At 36.9% G+C, this 18,330-nt stretch overlaps 1 protein-coding gene and 2 long non-coding RNA genes across 3 annotated transcripts in view; 2 read left to right on the top strand and 1 right to left on the bottom strand.

The window, feature by feature from the left end:
* KHDRBS2 (KH RNA binding domain containing, signal transduction associated 2) overlaps nt 1-18,330 on the bottom strand; it is a 754,183-nt gene that overhangs the window by 79,898 nt on the left and 655,955 nt on the right. Inside the window, exon 7 of the mRNA XM_082414355.1 lies at nt 2,308-2,390. Within this exon, the coding sequence (XP_082270481.1) occupies nt 2,308-2,390 (83 nt within the window). The remainder of the gene's footprint in view (nt 1-2,307; nt 2,391-18,330) is intronic.
* LOC309638422 overlaps nt 1-18,330 on the top strand; it is a 313,379-nt gene that overhangs the window by 234,054 nt on the left and 60,995 nt on the right. The gene's annotated exons all lie outside the window — the stretch shown is intronic.
* LOC309638418 overlaps nt 1-18,330 on the top strand; it is an 88,423-nt gene that overhangs the window by 38,623 nt on the left and 31,470 nt on the right. The gene's annotated exons all lie outside the window — the stretch shown is intronic.

Below are 18,330 nucleotides of genomic sequence, written 5' to 3'. Positions count from 1 at the left end.
TAATAATTAGTGATGTTGAGCATCTTTTCATTTGCCTGTTGGCCATTTGTATGTCTTCTTTGGAGAAATGTCTATTTAGGTCTTCTGCCCATTTTTTAATTGGGTTGTTTGTTTTTTTGATATTGAGCTGCATGAGCTGTTTGTAAATTTTGGAGCTTAATCCCTTGTTGCTCACTTCATTTGCAAATATTTTCTCCCATTCTGTGGGTTGTTGTTTCATTTTGTTTATGGTTTCTTTTGCTGTGTAAAAGCTTTTAAGTTTCATTAGGTACCATTTGTTTATTCTTGTTTTTATTTCCCTTACTCTAGGAAATAGATGGAAAAAGATATTGCTGTGATTTATGTCATATAGTGTTCTGCCTATATTTTCCTCTAAGAGTTTTATAGTATCTGGTCTTACATTTATGTCTTTGATCCATTTTGAGTTTATTTTTGTGTATGGTGTTAAAGAATGTTCTAATTTCATTCTTTTACATGTAGCTGTCCAGTTTTCCCAGAACCATTTACTGAAGAGACTGTCTTTTCTCCATTTTCTCCATAGTCTTGCCTCCTTAGTTGTAGATTAATTGACCATAGGTGCATGGATTTATTTCTGGGCTTTCTATCCTGTTCTATTGATCTATGTTTCAGTTTTTGTGCCAGTACTATCCTCTTTTGATGACTGTAGCTTTGTAGTATAATCTGAAGTCACACAACCTGATTCCTCCAGCTCGATTTTTCTTTCTCAAGATTGCTTTGGCTATTTGAGGTCTTTTGTGTCTCCATACAAATTTTAAGATTTTTTTTTAATATTGATCTTCCAATCCAAGAACATGGTATATCTTTCCATCTGTTTGTGTCATCATCAATTTCTTTCATCAGCCTCTTATAGTTTTCTGAGTACAGGTCTTTTGCCTCCTTTGGTAGGTTTATTCCTAGGCATTTTATTCTTTTTGATTCAATGATAAGTGGGATTGTTTCTTTAATTTCTCTTTCTGATCTTTCATTCTTAGTGTATAGAAATGCAACAGATTTCTGTGTATTAATTTTGTATCCTGCAACATTACCAAATTCATTGATGAGCTCTAGTAGTTTACTGGTAGCGTCTTTAGGATTTTCTATATATCTGATGATGTCGTCTGCAAACAGTGACAGTTTTACTTCTTTTCCAGTTTGGATTCCCTTTATTTCCGTTTCTTCTCTGATTGCCAGGGCTAGGACTTCTAAAACTATGTTGAATAAAAGTGGTGAGAGTGGACATTCTTGTCTTGTTCCTGATCTTGGAGGAAATGCTTTCAGCTTTTCACCATTGAGTATGATGTTAGCTGTAGGTTTGTCATATATGGCCTTTATTGTGTTGAGGTAGGTTCCTTCTATGCCCACGTTCTGGAGAGTTATTATCATAAATGGATGTTGAATTTTGTCAAAAGCTTTTCTGCATCTATTGAGAGGATCATATGGTTTTTATTCCTTAATTTGTTAATATGGTGTATCACATTGATTGATTTGTGTATACGGAAGATTCCTTGCATTCCTGGGATATATCCCACTTGATCATGGTTTATGATTCTTTTAATGTATTGTTGGATTTGCTTTGCTAGTATTTTGTAGAGGATTTTTGCATCTATGTCCATCAGTGATATTGGCCTGTAATTTTCTTTTTTTGTGGTATCTTTGTCTGGTTTTGGTATCAGAGTGATGGTGGCCTCCAGAATGAACTTGGGAGTGATCCTTCCTCTGAGATTTTTTGGAATAGTTTCTGAAGGATAGGTGTTAACTGTTCTCTAAATGTTTGATAGAATTTACCTGTGAAGCTGTCTGGTCCTGGACTTTTGTTTGTTGGAAGTTTTTAAATCACAGTTAAGAAAGGAAAGGAATTCTTGATTCCATATGTTTTAAGAATTTTCTTTTCAGAGCACCAATAACATTTCCCTAGCTTTTGTTTTAAAAATGAAAATTATGTTTCTGGGGAAAATATCCACACTGAACAAGTGCCTTTTTTTAATTGTTATCTTAATTATGAATTCACTAAAATAATCTCTAAAAATAACAGTATTTTTATTAAATACAAGCTTGTTCAATGAGTTGATTGGTTATGATAATCATCTAGTCTTAAAAGAACACACTACTATTTCATTATTAGCAATTGCAAGATTATTATATTTTACCTCTCACAGTCTAGTAAGCAACTGAATAATTCAGAAGGGCAATGAATAAACCCAGTGCTAGAAACTTTCACATAATGTAACTGATATTCAGATACAAGAAACAAAATAGCAGAATTAGAAATCATCCTGAGAAGAATGTGTTAAACAACGTATACCTTACCTTTGTGCTTGGGTGGCATAGCTATTGTCATAAGTCTCATATGTCTGGTCATCGTATTCACCCCCATAGCCATCATCATAACCCTGAGGCAGAAAATGGTAGAAAGATGGATTAGCAATCAATTTAAGTAACTATGATCTGTTTTTGATTAATGAGATTTTATATAAGGTGATCTTAATTTAGTTTTTATGTGTGGTTACTCTGCATCATATTTTACTAGATTAACAATTTCCATACAACACTGAATAAATCTATCAGATTTTAATATTTAATCATTAAACTCAGCATATCATTGAAGTAGCAATACCTACTCCTGGATTTATTTTGAATTTTGAGCAATACTAATGAAAACAATTTTAAAATTTCAAAATATATTTTTTTGAAAACTATGAGTAGATAAGAATAATTATGATAACCTAATGGTGATACTAATCTATTTGTTACAACCCTACTGGGATTTTTTTCTTCCTTAATAATAATCATAATCATAATTAAGATTGTAACTAAAATCTGGATTCCTCAGTAAAGAAGATGTAGTAATTATTGTTTGAAAAAAAGAAAGGGAAAAAGTAAAGAAGAAAAGAAGGAAGAAAGAAAGAAAAGGGAAAAGGAAGGAAGAGAGGAAGGAAAAGGAAAAAGAACTGAAATAAAGACTTTTTACTTTGTTGTGCATTCTATGGCTTTTAAATCTCATGAGTAAAATTATGTTGTGTGGTGGTTTAATTATCTGACTAAATTCATGCTAACAAAGTTAAAGCAGATTTGTGATTCTAGAATGTGCAAGCAAGGTAGCAAATATACATTCCAGTTATACATTGCTCTACGAGTGATTTAGTTTTATTTCCCTTTGTGGTCATCAACTTTATTCTACATCATAGCCATCCATCTTGATTACTCTCACCTTCTGAGAAAACCTTTAGCTTTTCTGCTTCTGGATCTTTGCTGCTGTATCACTTTCCTTGGAATGTACTTCCATCCCACCCTACCAATTCTATAACTCCATTTCAGTCTGGAGGCTTGCAAATCTCTCTCCTTATTGTGTTCAGAAATTTAAACAGAAAAAAGTGCAGATGTGAAAGTTTCCACATTAATTTTGACTAAGACTTTTGAGTCCATTTAATCTGAAGACAAATATTTTTCATCAACTTAAGGAAGTTTTAAAAATATTACTTCTTTATTACTTCCACATCTGGTTTACCTGTTATATAATGCTATTTTGAGATTTTCTGTCTAACCTCATTTTCTTGTATTTTTCCATTAATGATTTCCATTTCATCATATTTTTGCTCTGCAGTATGGAACAGTTTCTCCATTTGATCTTTGAATGTTCTAATTAAGTTTCTATTGATTTTTTTAAAAAAATAATCTAAAGTTAATTTTTGTATATGAAAATATTGGATACAGATTATTTTAAAATAGTACTGAAAGGTTTATGTCCAAAAATCAGCAGCTACTTGTCTTGTCCCTGTCCATATTCCAGTTCTCATTTAGCATTTTTATCTATTATTTTAGTAGTATTTTAGCATTTTTTTGTGTGTTATTAAGTAATATGTTTAAATTTATGTTGTTTGATTTATGAATTTTAGTGGTCTTTCTATTGACTGGCCATTCATGTTGTGAAGGATTTAGTTCTATTGTAGACTCCTCTCAATATGTCTCCCTATAACTGTCTTCCTAATATAGTTTCATCATAATTTTTCATTAACTAGTAGATGTCTACCTTGTTACTGAGTAATAAATAATTATTATTCATAAATGATCAAAATAGATTAGTATAATTCTGTTTTATTTTCATATCTTTTTGTTTCTCCTAAAGTTAGTAATTGCTCATTCACTTTATTATTTTCTTGGTTTTCTATATTAGAATTATTTGTCTTCTATTGTCCCAATAGTTATCCTAGTCTATCAGTAATATTTCCAAATATTCCAAAACATCAGATAATCTCTCACTTCCTTTTGTGCTTCACAAAGACCAACTCCCACAGGAGTTGGTCTAGACTGGTCTAGACTGCTGAACTCCTAAGCCTGAAGGCAGAGTAGTTTTTCTCAAACCTCCCACCCACCACTGTTTGCGTGGAATTCCCTTTTACCAAATTCCATATTCTGCTTGTTCTCATTTCTTCCTGAAACATCTCTTCCAGTAAACTCTATTAAGAGGTATACTGGAGAGAAATATTTACATTCTCTCTCTCTCTCTCTCTCTCTCTCTCTTTCCTCTTTAGCTTCACTCTCCCTCCATACCTAGCTTTTATATTTTACCTTTATGGGTGAAGAATTTAAATTATATGGAAAAGTTAAATAATAGTACAATGAATTCATCTACTCTTCATCTACATATGCCTATTTTGTCCCACCTACATTATCTCACTATATATATGTATGTATATATATATGTGTGTGTGTGTATGTATATATATTCTAAGCCGTGTGTAAGTCTGCTCCAGAAATATATTTCATCACTAAATAGCTCAACTTGCATCTCCTGAGTATAAGGATATGCTCCTACATAGATATAATATTATTACTCCCTCAAAAAAGCTCACAATAATTTCATAATATCATTTACTGCGAAGTCCATAGTTAAAGTTCTGTTATTGTCAAAAACAGGACTTTTATAGCTATTTTTTTTAAATTAATTAATTTATTTATTTTTGGCCTTGTTGGGTCTTCGTTGCTGCACACTGGCTTTCTCTGGTTGTGGTGAGTGGGGGCTACTCTTGGTTGCAGTGCGTAGACTTCTCACTGTGATGGCTTCTCTTGTTGCGGAGCACGGGCTCTAGGTGCACGGGCTTCAGTGGTTGTGGCTCGTGGGCTCTAGAGCACAGGCTCAGTAGTTGTGGTGAAGGGCTTCATTGCTCTGTGGCATATGAGATCTTCCTGGACCAGGGCTCAAGCCCGTGTCCCCTGCATTGGCAGGCGGATTCTTAACCACTGAGCCACCAGGGAAGCCCCTATTTTTTTTAATCAGAATCCAATCAAGATTCATGAATTGCATTTAATCATTATATCTGTTTAGTCTTTTTGAAACTAGCATAGTCTTCCAGCCTTTTATTGCTTTTCATAACACTAACTTTTTGAGTAGTCTGGACCAGTCTTTTTGCAGACTGCCCCACATTCTGAATTTGTCTGATTATTCTCATAATTACATTCCCACTGAATAGTTTTGAAAGAACACTACATATGTGATATTGTGCTGAACATTTACAAATTTTAAAATTTTAGCTCCACACGACTGATTGGTTGAGTATAACAGTTTAGGCTGAAAATTATTTTCAATCAAAATTTTGAGGGCTTTGATTCAATGTTTTCTATCATTACATACCTGTGGTCTTGAGAATTCCTGCTACTTGTATGTGACCTAGTTTTGTTTTGTCTCATTTTATTTTTTCCGTTTCTAGATGTTTTTACATTTTTTCTCTGATGTTTTGAAATTTCCCAATGCTGGGCCCATGTGTGTGCATTTCCTTTTATTCCTTGTGCTGGGTACTTAATAAGCTCTCTCTATCTGGAAGCTTATACTCTCCATTTCTGGGAAGTGCTTCATTTTTCTTCTCACTTTCTAGAACTCTCACTAGTGAGATGTTGGATCTTCTGGATTGGTGCATTAATTTTATCTTTATGCCCTATGTGATATCTTTTATTTTTTATTTTACTAATGGGAGAAGTCTATAAATTCATCTTCCAACCATTCTATAAAATATCCACACATATGTTCTAATAACTATTAGGGTGTGGAGAGGAGATTTCCTTGTATCAGCATCCTATCCTCATCCCAAGGCCTCATCTCCTCTCGGGTAGAATAAGAGTTAACATCGCAGTTAGAATTCTCAGTGCTGCAACTGGCAGCGCCTGTTCCCAGCTCTCTTTCCTGGTCGTCCACCTGGCTCTGTAACTGGGGGATTAATGATATTTGCCACACGTGTCTCTTTTCTAACACCCAGGCTATTGTTCCTCTGCCAAGTTTGTAAAAATTTAGCTTCATTCATCTCCACGTCCTACTCAGGACACAAGGGCTCTAACTTCCAACAGGAGGCAAGCAAGTTTTGTTTTGTCTTCTTCCTTTTTTTTTTTTTTTTTTTGCTGTGTGTTTGTGTTCTATAGCAAAGGGATAGAATAGCCATGGGGTGGCAGGTGCAGGTCTTTGAGACCTTCAGCCTCCTGAATTCCCTTCCTTTCTCCTATTTCTATCTGTTAAAATACTACTGATTTCTAAAGGCCATTTACATTACATGATTTCAGGAAGATTTTCCTGCTTCTACCAAGCATAAGGTAACCCTCTGCCCTATGAATTTAGTAGCCTGTTGTTTTCTTCTCACTGTTACCCAGAATGTCTAAATATATACCATATTTATTTTTCTATAATTTTCTCTTTTTAAATGTATGCTCCTGAAAAGCAAGTTAGTCCCTTTTTGGTGCCTTGTGGTGCTTAGCATAGTGTATTCCATAGAGTATTCATTCAATAAATATGTATTGAATTGTTAAATTAGTACAAAGGAGACTATTCTCATCCATTGTAGATATGGATTGACTCAAATCAATCACCACTAAAAGGGGAATATTACAAATGATGAGTAGAGAGTAGTATTATCTCTATTTATGAAGCTTTACTGTAGAAGACTATTATATTTTCTTTCCTCATTTACACTTTCACTTTTCAAAATTATTAACACAGAAAATCCACAGAATAGATAGAAATCTTTCCTGACAACCCATAATTTCCTAAAGCATATAGTGAAGTTGTCCATAAATACTTGTACTTTTGTAAAAGAGAAAGTAAATGTGGATACTTATACTTAATCTATTATTGTTTACTACCAGTTGATGTAAATATTTATGCAGTTTTCTTAGGACAGGTAAAAATATAGATCATGCTGGTGATGTTCTAAGGTAAATCACTAAAATAGATATGCTTCCAAAATGACCAGTCAGTATCTGCAAGAGATTCAAATTAAATAAGGGTATTCAACTAAAATCTCAAAACATAAAAGATCAAAAATTCTAAAAATTTTTCCCACTTTTGCTCCATTGTTTCTTTTAAAGAAATTACCCAGCCTATTAACACATTTGTACTAATAAATTAAGACTCTTTTAGAAGTTACTTATCCTATCACAGTCTCAAAGTAGAATTTCCTAAAGAATAAAGTGTACATCTGATGTCCCAGTAAAGGAAAAACCTCTCTCTACAACTAAAAGTTTTAACTTTATTTCCTTCTAGCTGAAGACAGATGATTTGGCATCTCTCACAAAAAAGAAAATGCTCAAGGAGATAAGATTCATTTCTTTTGGGGACATGAAGACTATTACTTTTACCTAGAATTTCTTCATATTTGTGGTTATAAATTCTTTAGTTTTCTATATTTGAGCCAAATAAAAGCAGATCCTCATTGGATTCTTTAGGAAACACAGTCTTGGTTATTTTCCAGATCTTCACCAGGTCCTGTGCAATTTACATAAGGTACAATATAAAATGTAGAACTGACATGAAGGCGTGAGAAATAATGAAAGAAGAGGACAAGTTCTCTGCACTGTCCTGTGAATTTTAGATCACTTTATACATCTGAGTACTGGGCACAGCAACATACAGGATACATGCATATTACTATAAACACATGTTTTACAAATCCAGCTCTTTTCAAAGCTACTTTGGAAAATGTATTTCTAGGCGCAAATATGCCTACTAATTTTTTTAATTTAAGGAGGTCATTTTGATCTAAACATCCCTTCCTGAACTATAATTTCTGCACAAATTTTGGGTTTTCAAAAGTAAATAGGGTCCTCGGGAAGATGGCGGAAGAGTAAGACGCGGAGATCACCTTCCTTCCCACAGATACAGTAGAAATACATCTACACGTGGAACTGCTCCTACAGAACACCCACTGAACGCTGGCAGAAAACGTCCGACCTCCAAAAAGGCAAGAAACTCCCCCCGTACTTGGGTAGGGCAAAAGAAAAAAGAAATAACAGAGACAAAAGAATAGGGACGGCACCTGCACTAGTGGGAGGGAGCCGTGAAGGAGGAAAGATTTCCACGCACTAGGAAGCCCCTTCGCGGGCGGAGACTGCGGGTGGCAGAGGGGGGAAGCTTCGGAGCCACGGAGGAGAGCGCAGCCACAGGGGTGCGGAGGGCAAAGCGGAGAGGTTCCCGCACGGAGGCTCGGCGCCGAGCAGCACTCTCCAGACCGAGAGGCTTGTCTGCTCCCCCGCCGGGGCGGGCGGGGCTGGGAGCTGAGGCTCGGCTTCGGTCGGATCGCAGGGAGAGGACTGAGGCTGGCAGCGTGAACACAGCCTGAAGGGATTAGCGCACAACAGCTGGCTGGGAGGGAGACCGGGAAAAAGTCTGCAGCTGCCAAAGAGGCAAGGGACTTTTTCTTGCCTCTTTGTTTCGCGGCGCGCAAGGAGAGGGGATTCAGAGCGCCGCCTAAACGAACTCCAGAGAAGGGCGCGAGCCGCGGCGATCACCGCAGACCCCACAGCAACAGGGGCACAGAGGAAAAAAACGGAGAGACTCCCGCACAGAGGCTCGGCGCCGAGCAGCACTCACCAGCCCGAGAGGCTTGTCTGCTCGGCGGGCGGGGCTGGGAGCTGAGGCTCGGGTTTCGGTTTCGGTTGGATCGCAGGGAGAGGACTGGGGCTGGCGGCGTGAACACAGCCTGAAGGGGTTAGCGCACCACAGCTGGCTGGGAGGGAGACCGGGAAAAAGTCTGCAGCTGCCGAAGAGGCAAGGGACTTTTTCTTGCCTCTTTGTTTCGCGGCGCGCAAGGAGAGGGGATTCAGAGTGCCGCCTAAACGAACTCCAGAGAAAGGCGTGAGCCGCGGCGATCAGCACGGACCCCAGAGACGGGCGTGAGACGCTGGGGCTGCTGCTGCCGCCTCCAAAAAGCCTGTGTGTGAGCACAAGTCACTCCACATCGCCCCTCCCGGGAGCCTGTGCAGCCCGCCACTGCCAGGGTCCCGTGATCCGGGGACAAGTTCCCCGGGAGAACGCACTGCCCACCTCAGGCTGGTGCAACGTCACGCCGGCCTCGGCCGCCGCAGGCTCACCCCGCCTCCTCTGTACACCTCCCTCCCCGCGGCCTGAGTGAGCCAGAGCCCCCGAAGCAGCTGCTCCTTTAACCCCGTCCTGTCTGTGCGGGGAATAGACGCCCTCAGGCGACCTACACGCAGAGGCGGGTCCAAATCCAAAGCTGAACCCCAGGAACTGTGCGAACAGGGAAGATAAGGGGAAATCTCTCCCAGCAGCCTTAGAAGCAGCGGATTAAAACTCCACAAACAACTTGATGTGCCTGCATCTGGTGAATACCTGAATAGACAACGAATCATCCCAAATTCAGGAGGTGGACTTTGGGAGCAGGATATATTAATTTTTCCCCTTTTCCTTTATTTGTGAGTGTATATGTATATGCTTCTGGGTGCGATTTTGTCTGTATAGCTTTGCTTTACAATAGCTTTATTTTACTTCACTATATTATAGCCTCTTTCTTTCTTTCTTTCTTTCTATCTATATTTTTTCACCCTTTTACTCTGAGCCGTGTGGACGAAAGGCTCTTGGTGCTCCAGCCAGGCATCAGGGCCGTGCCTCTGAGGTGGGAGAGCCAACTTCAGGACACTGGTCCACAAGAGACCTCCCAGCTTCACGTAATACCAAACGGCAAAAATCTCTCAGAGATCTCCATCTCAACATCAAGACCCAGCTTCACTCAACGACCAACAAGCTACAGTGCTGGACACCCTATGCCAAACAACTAGCAAGACAGGAACACAGCCCCATCCATTAGCAGAGAGGCTGCCTAAAATCATAATAAGGCCACAGACACCCCAAAATACACCACCAGACGTGGACGTGCCCACCAGAAAGACAAGATCCAACCTCATCCACCAGAGCTCAGGCACTAGTTCCCTCCACCAGGAAGCCTACACAACCCACTGAACCAACCTTAGCCACTGGGGACAGATACCAAAAACAACAGGAACTACGAACCTGCAGCCTGTGAAAAGGAGACCCCAAACACAGTAAGATAAGCAAAATGAGACGACAGAAAAACACACAGCAGATGAAGGAGCAGGGTCAGAACATACCAGACTTAACAAATGAAGAGGAAATAGGTAGTCTACCTGAAAAAGAATTCAGAATAATGATAGTAAGGATGATCCAAAATCTTGGAAATAGAATAGACAAAATGCAAGAAACATTTAACAAGGACGTAGAAGAACTAAAGAGGAACCAAGCAATGATGAAAACCACAATAAATGAAATTAAAAATACTCTAGATGGGATCAATAGCAGAATAACTGAGGCAGAAGAAAGGATATGTGACCTGGAAGATAAAATGGTGGAAATAACTACTGCAGAGCAGAATAAAGAAAAAAGAATGAAAAGAACTGAGGACAGTCTCAGAGACCTCTGGGACAACATTAAACGTGCCAACATTCGAATTATAGGAGTCCCAGAAGAAGAAGAGAAAAAGAAAGGGACTGAGAAGATATTTGAAGAGATTATAGTTGAAAACTTCCCTAATATGGGAAAGGAAATAGTTAATCAAGTCCTGGAAGCACAGAGAGTCCCATACAGGATAAACCCAAGGAGAAACACACCAAGACACATATTAATCAAACTGTCAAAAATTAAATATAAGGAAAACATATTAAAGGCAGCAAGGGAAAAAAAACAAATAACACACAAGGGAATCCCCATAAGGTTAACATCTGATCTTTCAGCAGAAACTCTGCAAGCCAGAAGGGAGTGGCAGGATATACTTAAAGTGATGAAGGAGAAAAACCTGCAACCAAGATTACACTACCCAGCAAGGATCTCATTCAGATTCGATGGAGAAATTAAAACCTTTACAGACAAGCAAAAGCTGAGAGAGTTCAGCACCACCAAACCAGCTTTACAACAAATGCTAAAGGAACTTCTCTAGGCAAGAAACACAAGAGAAGGAAAACACCTACAATAACAAACCCAAAACATTTAAGAAAATGGGACTAGGAACATACATATTGATAATTACCTTGAATGTAAATGGATTAAATGCTCCCACCAAAAGACACAGGCTGGCTGAATGGATACAAAAACAAGACCCATATATATGCTGTCTACAAGAGACCCACTTCAGACCTAGAGACACATATAGACTGAAAGTGAGGGGATGGAAAAAGATATTCCATGCAAATGGAAATCAAAAGAAAGCTGGAGTAGCAATTCTCATATCAGACAAAATAGACTTTAAAATAAAGACTATTACAAGAGACAAAGAAGGACACTATATAATGATCAAGGGATCGATACAAGAGGAAGGTATAACAATTGTAAATATTTATGCACCCAACATAGGAGCACCTCAATACATAAGGCAAATACTAACAGCCATAAAAGGGGAAATCGACAGCAACACAATCATAGTAGGGGACTTTAACACCCCACTCTCACCAATGGACAGATCATCCAAAATGAAAATAAATAAGGAAACACAAGCTTTAAATGATACATTAAACAAGATGGACTTAATTGATATTTATAGGACATTCCATCCAAAAACAACAGAATACACATTTTTCTCAAGTGCTCATGGAACATTCTCCAGGATAGATCATATCTTGGGTCACAAATCAAGCCTTGGTAAATTTAAGAAAATTGAAATCGTATCAAGTATCTTTTCTGACCACAACGCTATGAGACTAGATATCAATTACAGGAAAAGACCTGTAAAAAATACAAACACATGGAGGCTACACAATACATTACTTAATAACGAAGTGATCACTGAAGAAATCAAAGGGGAAATCAAAAAATACCTAGAAACAAATGACAATGGAGATACGACGACCCAAAACCTATGGGACGCAGCAAAAGCAGTGCTAAGAGGGAAGTTTATAGCAATACAAGCCTACCTCAAGAAACAGGAAACATCTCGAATAAACAACCTAACCTTGCACCTAAAGCAATTAGAGAAAGAAGAACAAAAAAACCCCAAAGCCAGCAGAAGGAAAGAAATTATAAAGATCAGGTCAGAAATAAATGAAAAAGAAATGAAGGAAACAATAGCAAAAATCAATGAAACTAAAAGCTGGTTCTTCGAGAAGATAAACAAAATTGATAAACCATTAGCCAGACTCATCAAGAGAAAAAAGGAGAAGACTCAGATCAATAGAATTAGAAATGAAAAAGGAGAAGTAACCACTGACACTGCAGAAATACAAAAGATCATGAGAGATTACTACAAGCAACTCTATGCCAATAAAATGGACAACCTGGAAGAAATGGACAGATTCTTAGAAATGCACAAACTGCCGAGACTGAACCAGGAAGAAATAGAAAATATGAACAGACCAATCACAAGCACTGAAATTGAAACTGTGATTAAAAACCTTCCAACAAACAAAAGCCCAGGACCAGATGGCTTCACAGGTGAATTCTATCAAACATTTAGAGAAGAGCTAACACCTATCCTTCTCAAACTCTTCCAAAATATTGCAGAGGGAGGAACACTCCCAAACTCATTCTACGAGGCCACCATCACCCTGATACCAAAACCAGACAAAGATGTCACAAAGAAAGAAAACTACAGGCCAATATCACTGATGAACATAGATGCAAAAATCCTCAACAAAATACTAGCAAACAGAATCCAACAGCACATTAAAAGGATCATACACCATGATCAAGTGGGGTTTATCCCAGGAATGCAAGGATTCTTCAATATACGCAAATCAATCAATGTGATACATCATATTAACAAACTGAAGGAGAAAAACCATATGATCATCTCAATAGATGCAGAGAAAGCTTTCGACAAAATTCAACACCCATTTATGATAAAAGCCCTGCAGAAAGTAGGCATAGAGCGAACTTTCCTCAACATAATAAAGGCCATATATGACAAACCCACAGCCAACATTGTCCTCAATGGTGAAAAACTGAAACCATTTCCACTAAGATCAGGAACAAGACAAGGTTGCCCACTCTCACCACTATTATTCAACATAGTTTTGGAAGTGTTAGCCACAGCAATCAGAGAAGACAAAGAAATAAAAGGAATCCAAATCGGAAAAGAAGAAGTAAAGCTGTCACTATTTGCAGATGACATGATACTATACATAGAGAATCCTAAAGATGCTACCAGAAAACTCCTAGAGCTAATCAATGAATTTGGTAAAGTAGCAGGATACAAAATTAATGCACAGAAATCTCTTGCATTTCTATACACTAATGACGAAAAATCTGAAAGTGAAATTAAGAAAACACTCCCATTTACCATTGCAACAAAAAGAATAAAATATCTAGGAATAAACCTACCTAAGGAGACAAAAGACCTGTATGCAGAAAATTATAAGACACTGATGAAAGAAATTAAAGATGATACAAATAGATGGAGAGATATACCATGTTCCTGGATTGGAAGAATCAACATTGTGAAAATGACTCTACTACCCAAAGCAATCTACAGATTCAATGCAATCCCTATCAAACTACCACTGGTATTTTTCACAGAACTAGAACAAAAAATTTCACAATTTGTATGGAAACACAAAAGACCCCGAATAGCCAAAGCAATCTTGAGAACGAAAAATGGAGCTGGGGGAATCAGGCTCCCTGACTTCAGACTATATTACAAAGCTTCAGTAATCAAGACAGTTTGGTACTGGCACAAAAACAGAAATATAGATCAATGGAACAGGATAGAAAGCCCAGAGATAAACCCACACACATATGGGCACCTTATTTTTGATAAAGGAGGCAAGCATATACAGTGGAGAAAAGACAGCCTCTTCAATAAGTGGTGCTGGGAAAATTGGACAGGTACATGTAAAAGTATGAAAATAGAACACTCCCTGACACCATGCACAAAAATAAACTCAAAATGGATTAAAGACCTAAGTGTAAGGGCAGACACTATCAAACTCTTAGAGGAAAACATAGGCAGAACACTCTATGACATACATCACAGCAAGATTCTTTTTGACCCAGCTCCCAGAGAAATGGAAATAAGAACACAAATAAACAAATGGGACCTAATGAAACTTAAAAGCCTTTGCACAGCAAAGGAAACCATAAACAAGACCAAAAGACAACCATCAGAATGGGAGAAAATATTTGCAAATGAAGCAACTGACAAAGGATTAATCTCCAAGATTTACAAGCAGCTCATGCAGCTCAATAACAAAAAAACGAACAACCCAATCCAAAAATGGGCCGAAGACCTAAATAGACATTTCTCCAAAGAAGATATACAGATGGCCTACAGACACATGAAAGAATGCTCAACATCATTAATCATTAGAGAAATGCAAATCAAAACTACAATGAGATATCATCTCACACCGGTCAGAATGGCCATCATCAAAAAATCTAGAAACAATAAATGCTGGAGAGGGTGTGGAGGAAAGGGAACACTCTTGCACTGTTGGTGGGAATGTAAATTGATACAGCCACTATGGAGAACAGTATGGAGGTTCCTTAAAAAACTACAAATAGAACTACCATACGACCCAGCAATCCCACTACTGGGCATATACCCTGAGAAAACCATAGGTCAAAAAGAGTCATGTACCAAAATGTTCATTGCAGCTCTATTTACAATAGCCAGGACATGGAAGCAATCTAAATGTCCATCGACAGATGAATGGATAAAGAAGATGTGGCACATATATACAATGGAATATTACTCAGCCATAAAAAGAAATGAAATGGAGGTATTTGTAATGAGGTGGATGGAGTTAGAGTCTGTCATACAGAGTGAAGTAAGTCAGAAAGAGAAAAACAAATACAGTATGCTAACACATATATACGGAATCTAAGGGAAAAAAAAAAAAAAAAAGGCCATGAAGAACCTAGTGGCAAGACGGGAATAAAGACACAGACCTACTAGAGAATGGACTTGAGGATATGGGGAGGGGGTGGGGTGAGATGTGACAGGGTAAGAGAGTGTCATGGACATATATACACTACCAAATGTAAAATAGATAACTAGTGGGAAGCAGCCGCATAGCACAGGGAGATCAGCTCGGTGCTTTGTGACCACCTAGAGGGATGGGATGGGGAGGGTGGGAGGGAGGGAGATGCAAGAGGGAAGAGAAATGGGAACATATTGTATATGTATAACTGATTCACTTTGTTATAAAGCAGAAGCTAACACACCATTGTAAGGCAATTATACTTCAATAAAGATGTTAAAAAAAAAAAAAAAAAAAAAAAAAGAAAAAAAAAAAAAGTAAATAATATTGGCTCAACAATAAGCTTAAAATAATAGTAATTCATCAGACTTTATAAATATTAACCACTGAATTACCTATTATTCCTAGCAATAGAGACAAAAGAAGAATAAGACATAATTCCTGTCTTTTAGACATTCTCAACCAGTGATGTTTGAAAAAATTGTATGCACGTTTATGTATGTGTGTGTGTGTGTGTATAATGTTATTATAAATTTTAGTGACATAAAGCACAGTATTTACAAATAAAAACAAATACATTTATTTTATATTTAAATAAAATTTATATTTCATTTACATTAAAAATAAAATTTATAGCACTTAATTTAAAGATAAAATATAGAATTTATTGTAACTTCTGTACACATATAACTTCAGTGTGACTTGCTGTTTCTTGAAAAATTCACTATCAATTTTTATAATTCTGTTGTTATAATAACACCACTATAAATCACAGCACAGATAAGATAAATAGTTGATTACTCTTTGATTCATCAAAGACAGCCCTGTATTGATGAACACGTATAAATCTGACATTAATGTCACTTGAAATTTTCATTTATGTTGACAAGCAAAATGAAAAGGAAACCTCAAATACACATGTCAGAACTTTACTCATTTGCCATTTTTGTGAGCAACTTTGTTCTGAATTGGACAATGGTTTTTACACACTAGAAGAATATTTCCTCAATTTTGTGTTCTGGTCACAACATAAAGGCTACAGACATAAAAGACTTTTAAGTTAAATCTGCTTTATTAACATTTTCTCCATTGTTTTCTTGTCTACATAATCACTATAACAAAAAATCAAGTCCTGGCTTTTAGCATTTGCCAATATCTGTGGTGTAAATACTCTTTCTATGGCTGATTTCAAGATAGCAACATGATATCCTTAAAAACAAATTTGGGAAGAGGTAAACAGTAGCACACCATATATTATTTCTGCCATACAGAACAACAGACATAACCTTAAGCATAGAGTGTAATGAAACAATTAGATAATAATGAGTTTTTAAATATTAACCCTTTTTCTTTAATATAATTTTTTTAATTTTAAGTTTATAAAATTTAATTTTTATTAATGGCTGTGTTTAACAACCAATTCATGAAATTCCTGGAAATTTTACAAAGGATCTTGCGAGCCAGCACAAGTCAGCTCTAGCACACCACTGCTCTCGGCTTACTAGAGGAGATCAACAGGTATATAAAAAAAATTGAAATAGAAGTGGAAAGTGCTTCAATAGATTATATAATAGGGGCTATGAGATCACATTGGAAGGAATGCATAAATCTGTCAGGATTTTAGGTGGAAATTCTCATGGAAGGCCTTATTTGATATGGTTATTTGTGGATAAATATATTTTCTAGAGGGACAAGTGGGTAGTGTCAGAGCATTCCAATTTCCAAGTGTGAATGCATGGCAACATGAAAGGAAACACTGTTTGGTGAACCACTAACAGTTGGATCTAACTAAAACACAAATGCCTAAGAAATGGTAGGCAGTTGGGCTTAAGAAGTAGGTAGGAATCAGGTCTGAAGTGCTTCCTATGACACAGTAAGGATTTTATTTTTATCCTATAGGCAAGAAAGCCATGGAAAGATTTCAAGCAGTGGAATGACAATACATAGATCTATCTGCATTTTGTTACATTCATTTGACTCTTAAAAAATTCCAAGTCTTTTGGGACTAGGCTACATTTTTCCCCTCTACTTTCCTGACTAGGTTAATCATAGTTACTATAAAACCTCTGGATGATAATGCCAATGTCTGAATCACTTGTGTCTTTATTTTTCCTCTTGGTTTCCTCATGCCTTATAATTTTATTTACTGAATTCTTGATATTGTCTATGGAAATTTGTGAAGGGTTTTGCTTGATAATATTTTCTTCCAAAGAGGATTAAGTGTTCCCCTGTCAGGCAGTTAGGATAGCAGCAGATAACCTTGATGTCATGGAGAGATGGTTTTAGGCAATTGGATAGAGAAGTTTGAAGCTTAGGCAGTCTGGGCTAGAGATATAGCTCTGGAAGTGATCAACATAAAGATGACAGTTGAAATTACAACCACTGTTCAGGGTGTCTACTGAGAAGAGAAATTTAGGCTACACCATGCTCTACATGAAGCCAGTGTTACGAGAGCCCCCCTTCCCATGTTTAATTGGCCTTTATCTCACTAGGAAATGAAGGCACAAGCTGTAATAAATATAATCCTGTTTTCTTCAAGAAGATCCCACTTAAAAAGAAAATCAATCTTGAATTTATAAAAAGATGATATTTTTCTAAAGGCCTGTTGTAAAATCCCCATGCCAGTGTATGTTTTGAACATTAACCTGTAAGAATCTCTGGCTGTTCCTGGGTATACATTACCACCCCAGAGATACCAATCAAAAATTCTTCCAAAAATGGAAAAATAAACAGAATATGTATTAAATTTCCTCTAGATACAGAGTTTTTCTAATCAACATGCATTTATAAAGTTTTTGAAGATTTCATGTAACTAAGAGAATCATCACACAAAATAGTGCAGAACATTTCTTACCATATATTTTGGAAAATGCACGTTTCCAAAATATTATAATACTGAGAGTTTGGCTAATTGCTATTGTACTGGATTTACCTATATTAAAAGTTAAGTTGGATCATATAAAATTATCATTTTTGTAGGTACAAAAAATATGCATTTGAACTATAGTTAAACCTAATGCTAACACTAGAAACTATAAAACTGACATGTTTTTGTCAATTAAAGAGAAGCAAAAATATCTTGTGATGCTAATAAGTTATTGTGGCTTTCAGAAGAAAATCTTTTTTGAAATT

The sequence above is a fragment of the Balaenoptera physalus genome (assembly GCF_965194825.1).
Source record: "Balaenoptera physalus genome assembly, chromosome: 11".
NCBI lineage: Eukaryota > Metazoa > Chordata > Mammalia > Artiodactyla > Balaenopteridae > Balaenoptera > Balaenoptera physalus.
The sequence above is the reverse complement of the archived record's forward strand: the minus strand, read 5'-3'. Positions and strand labels throughout refer to the sequence as shown.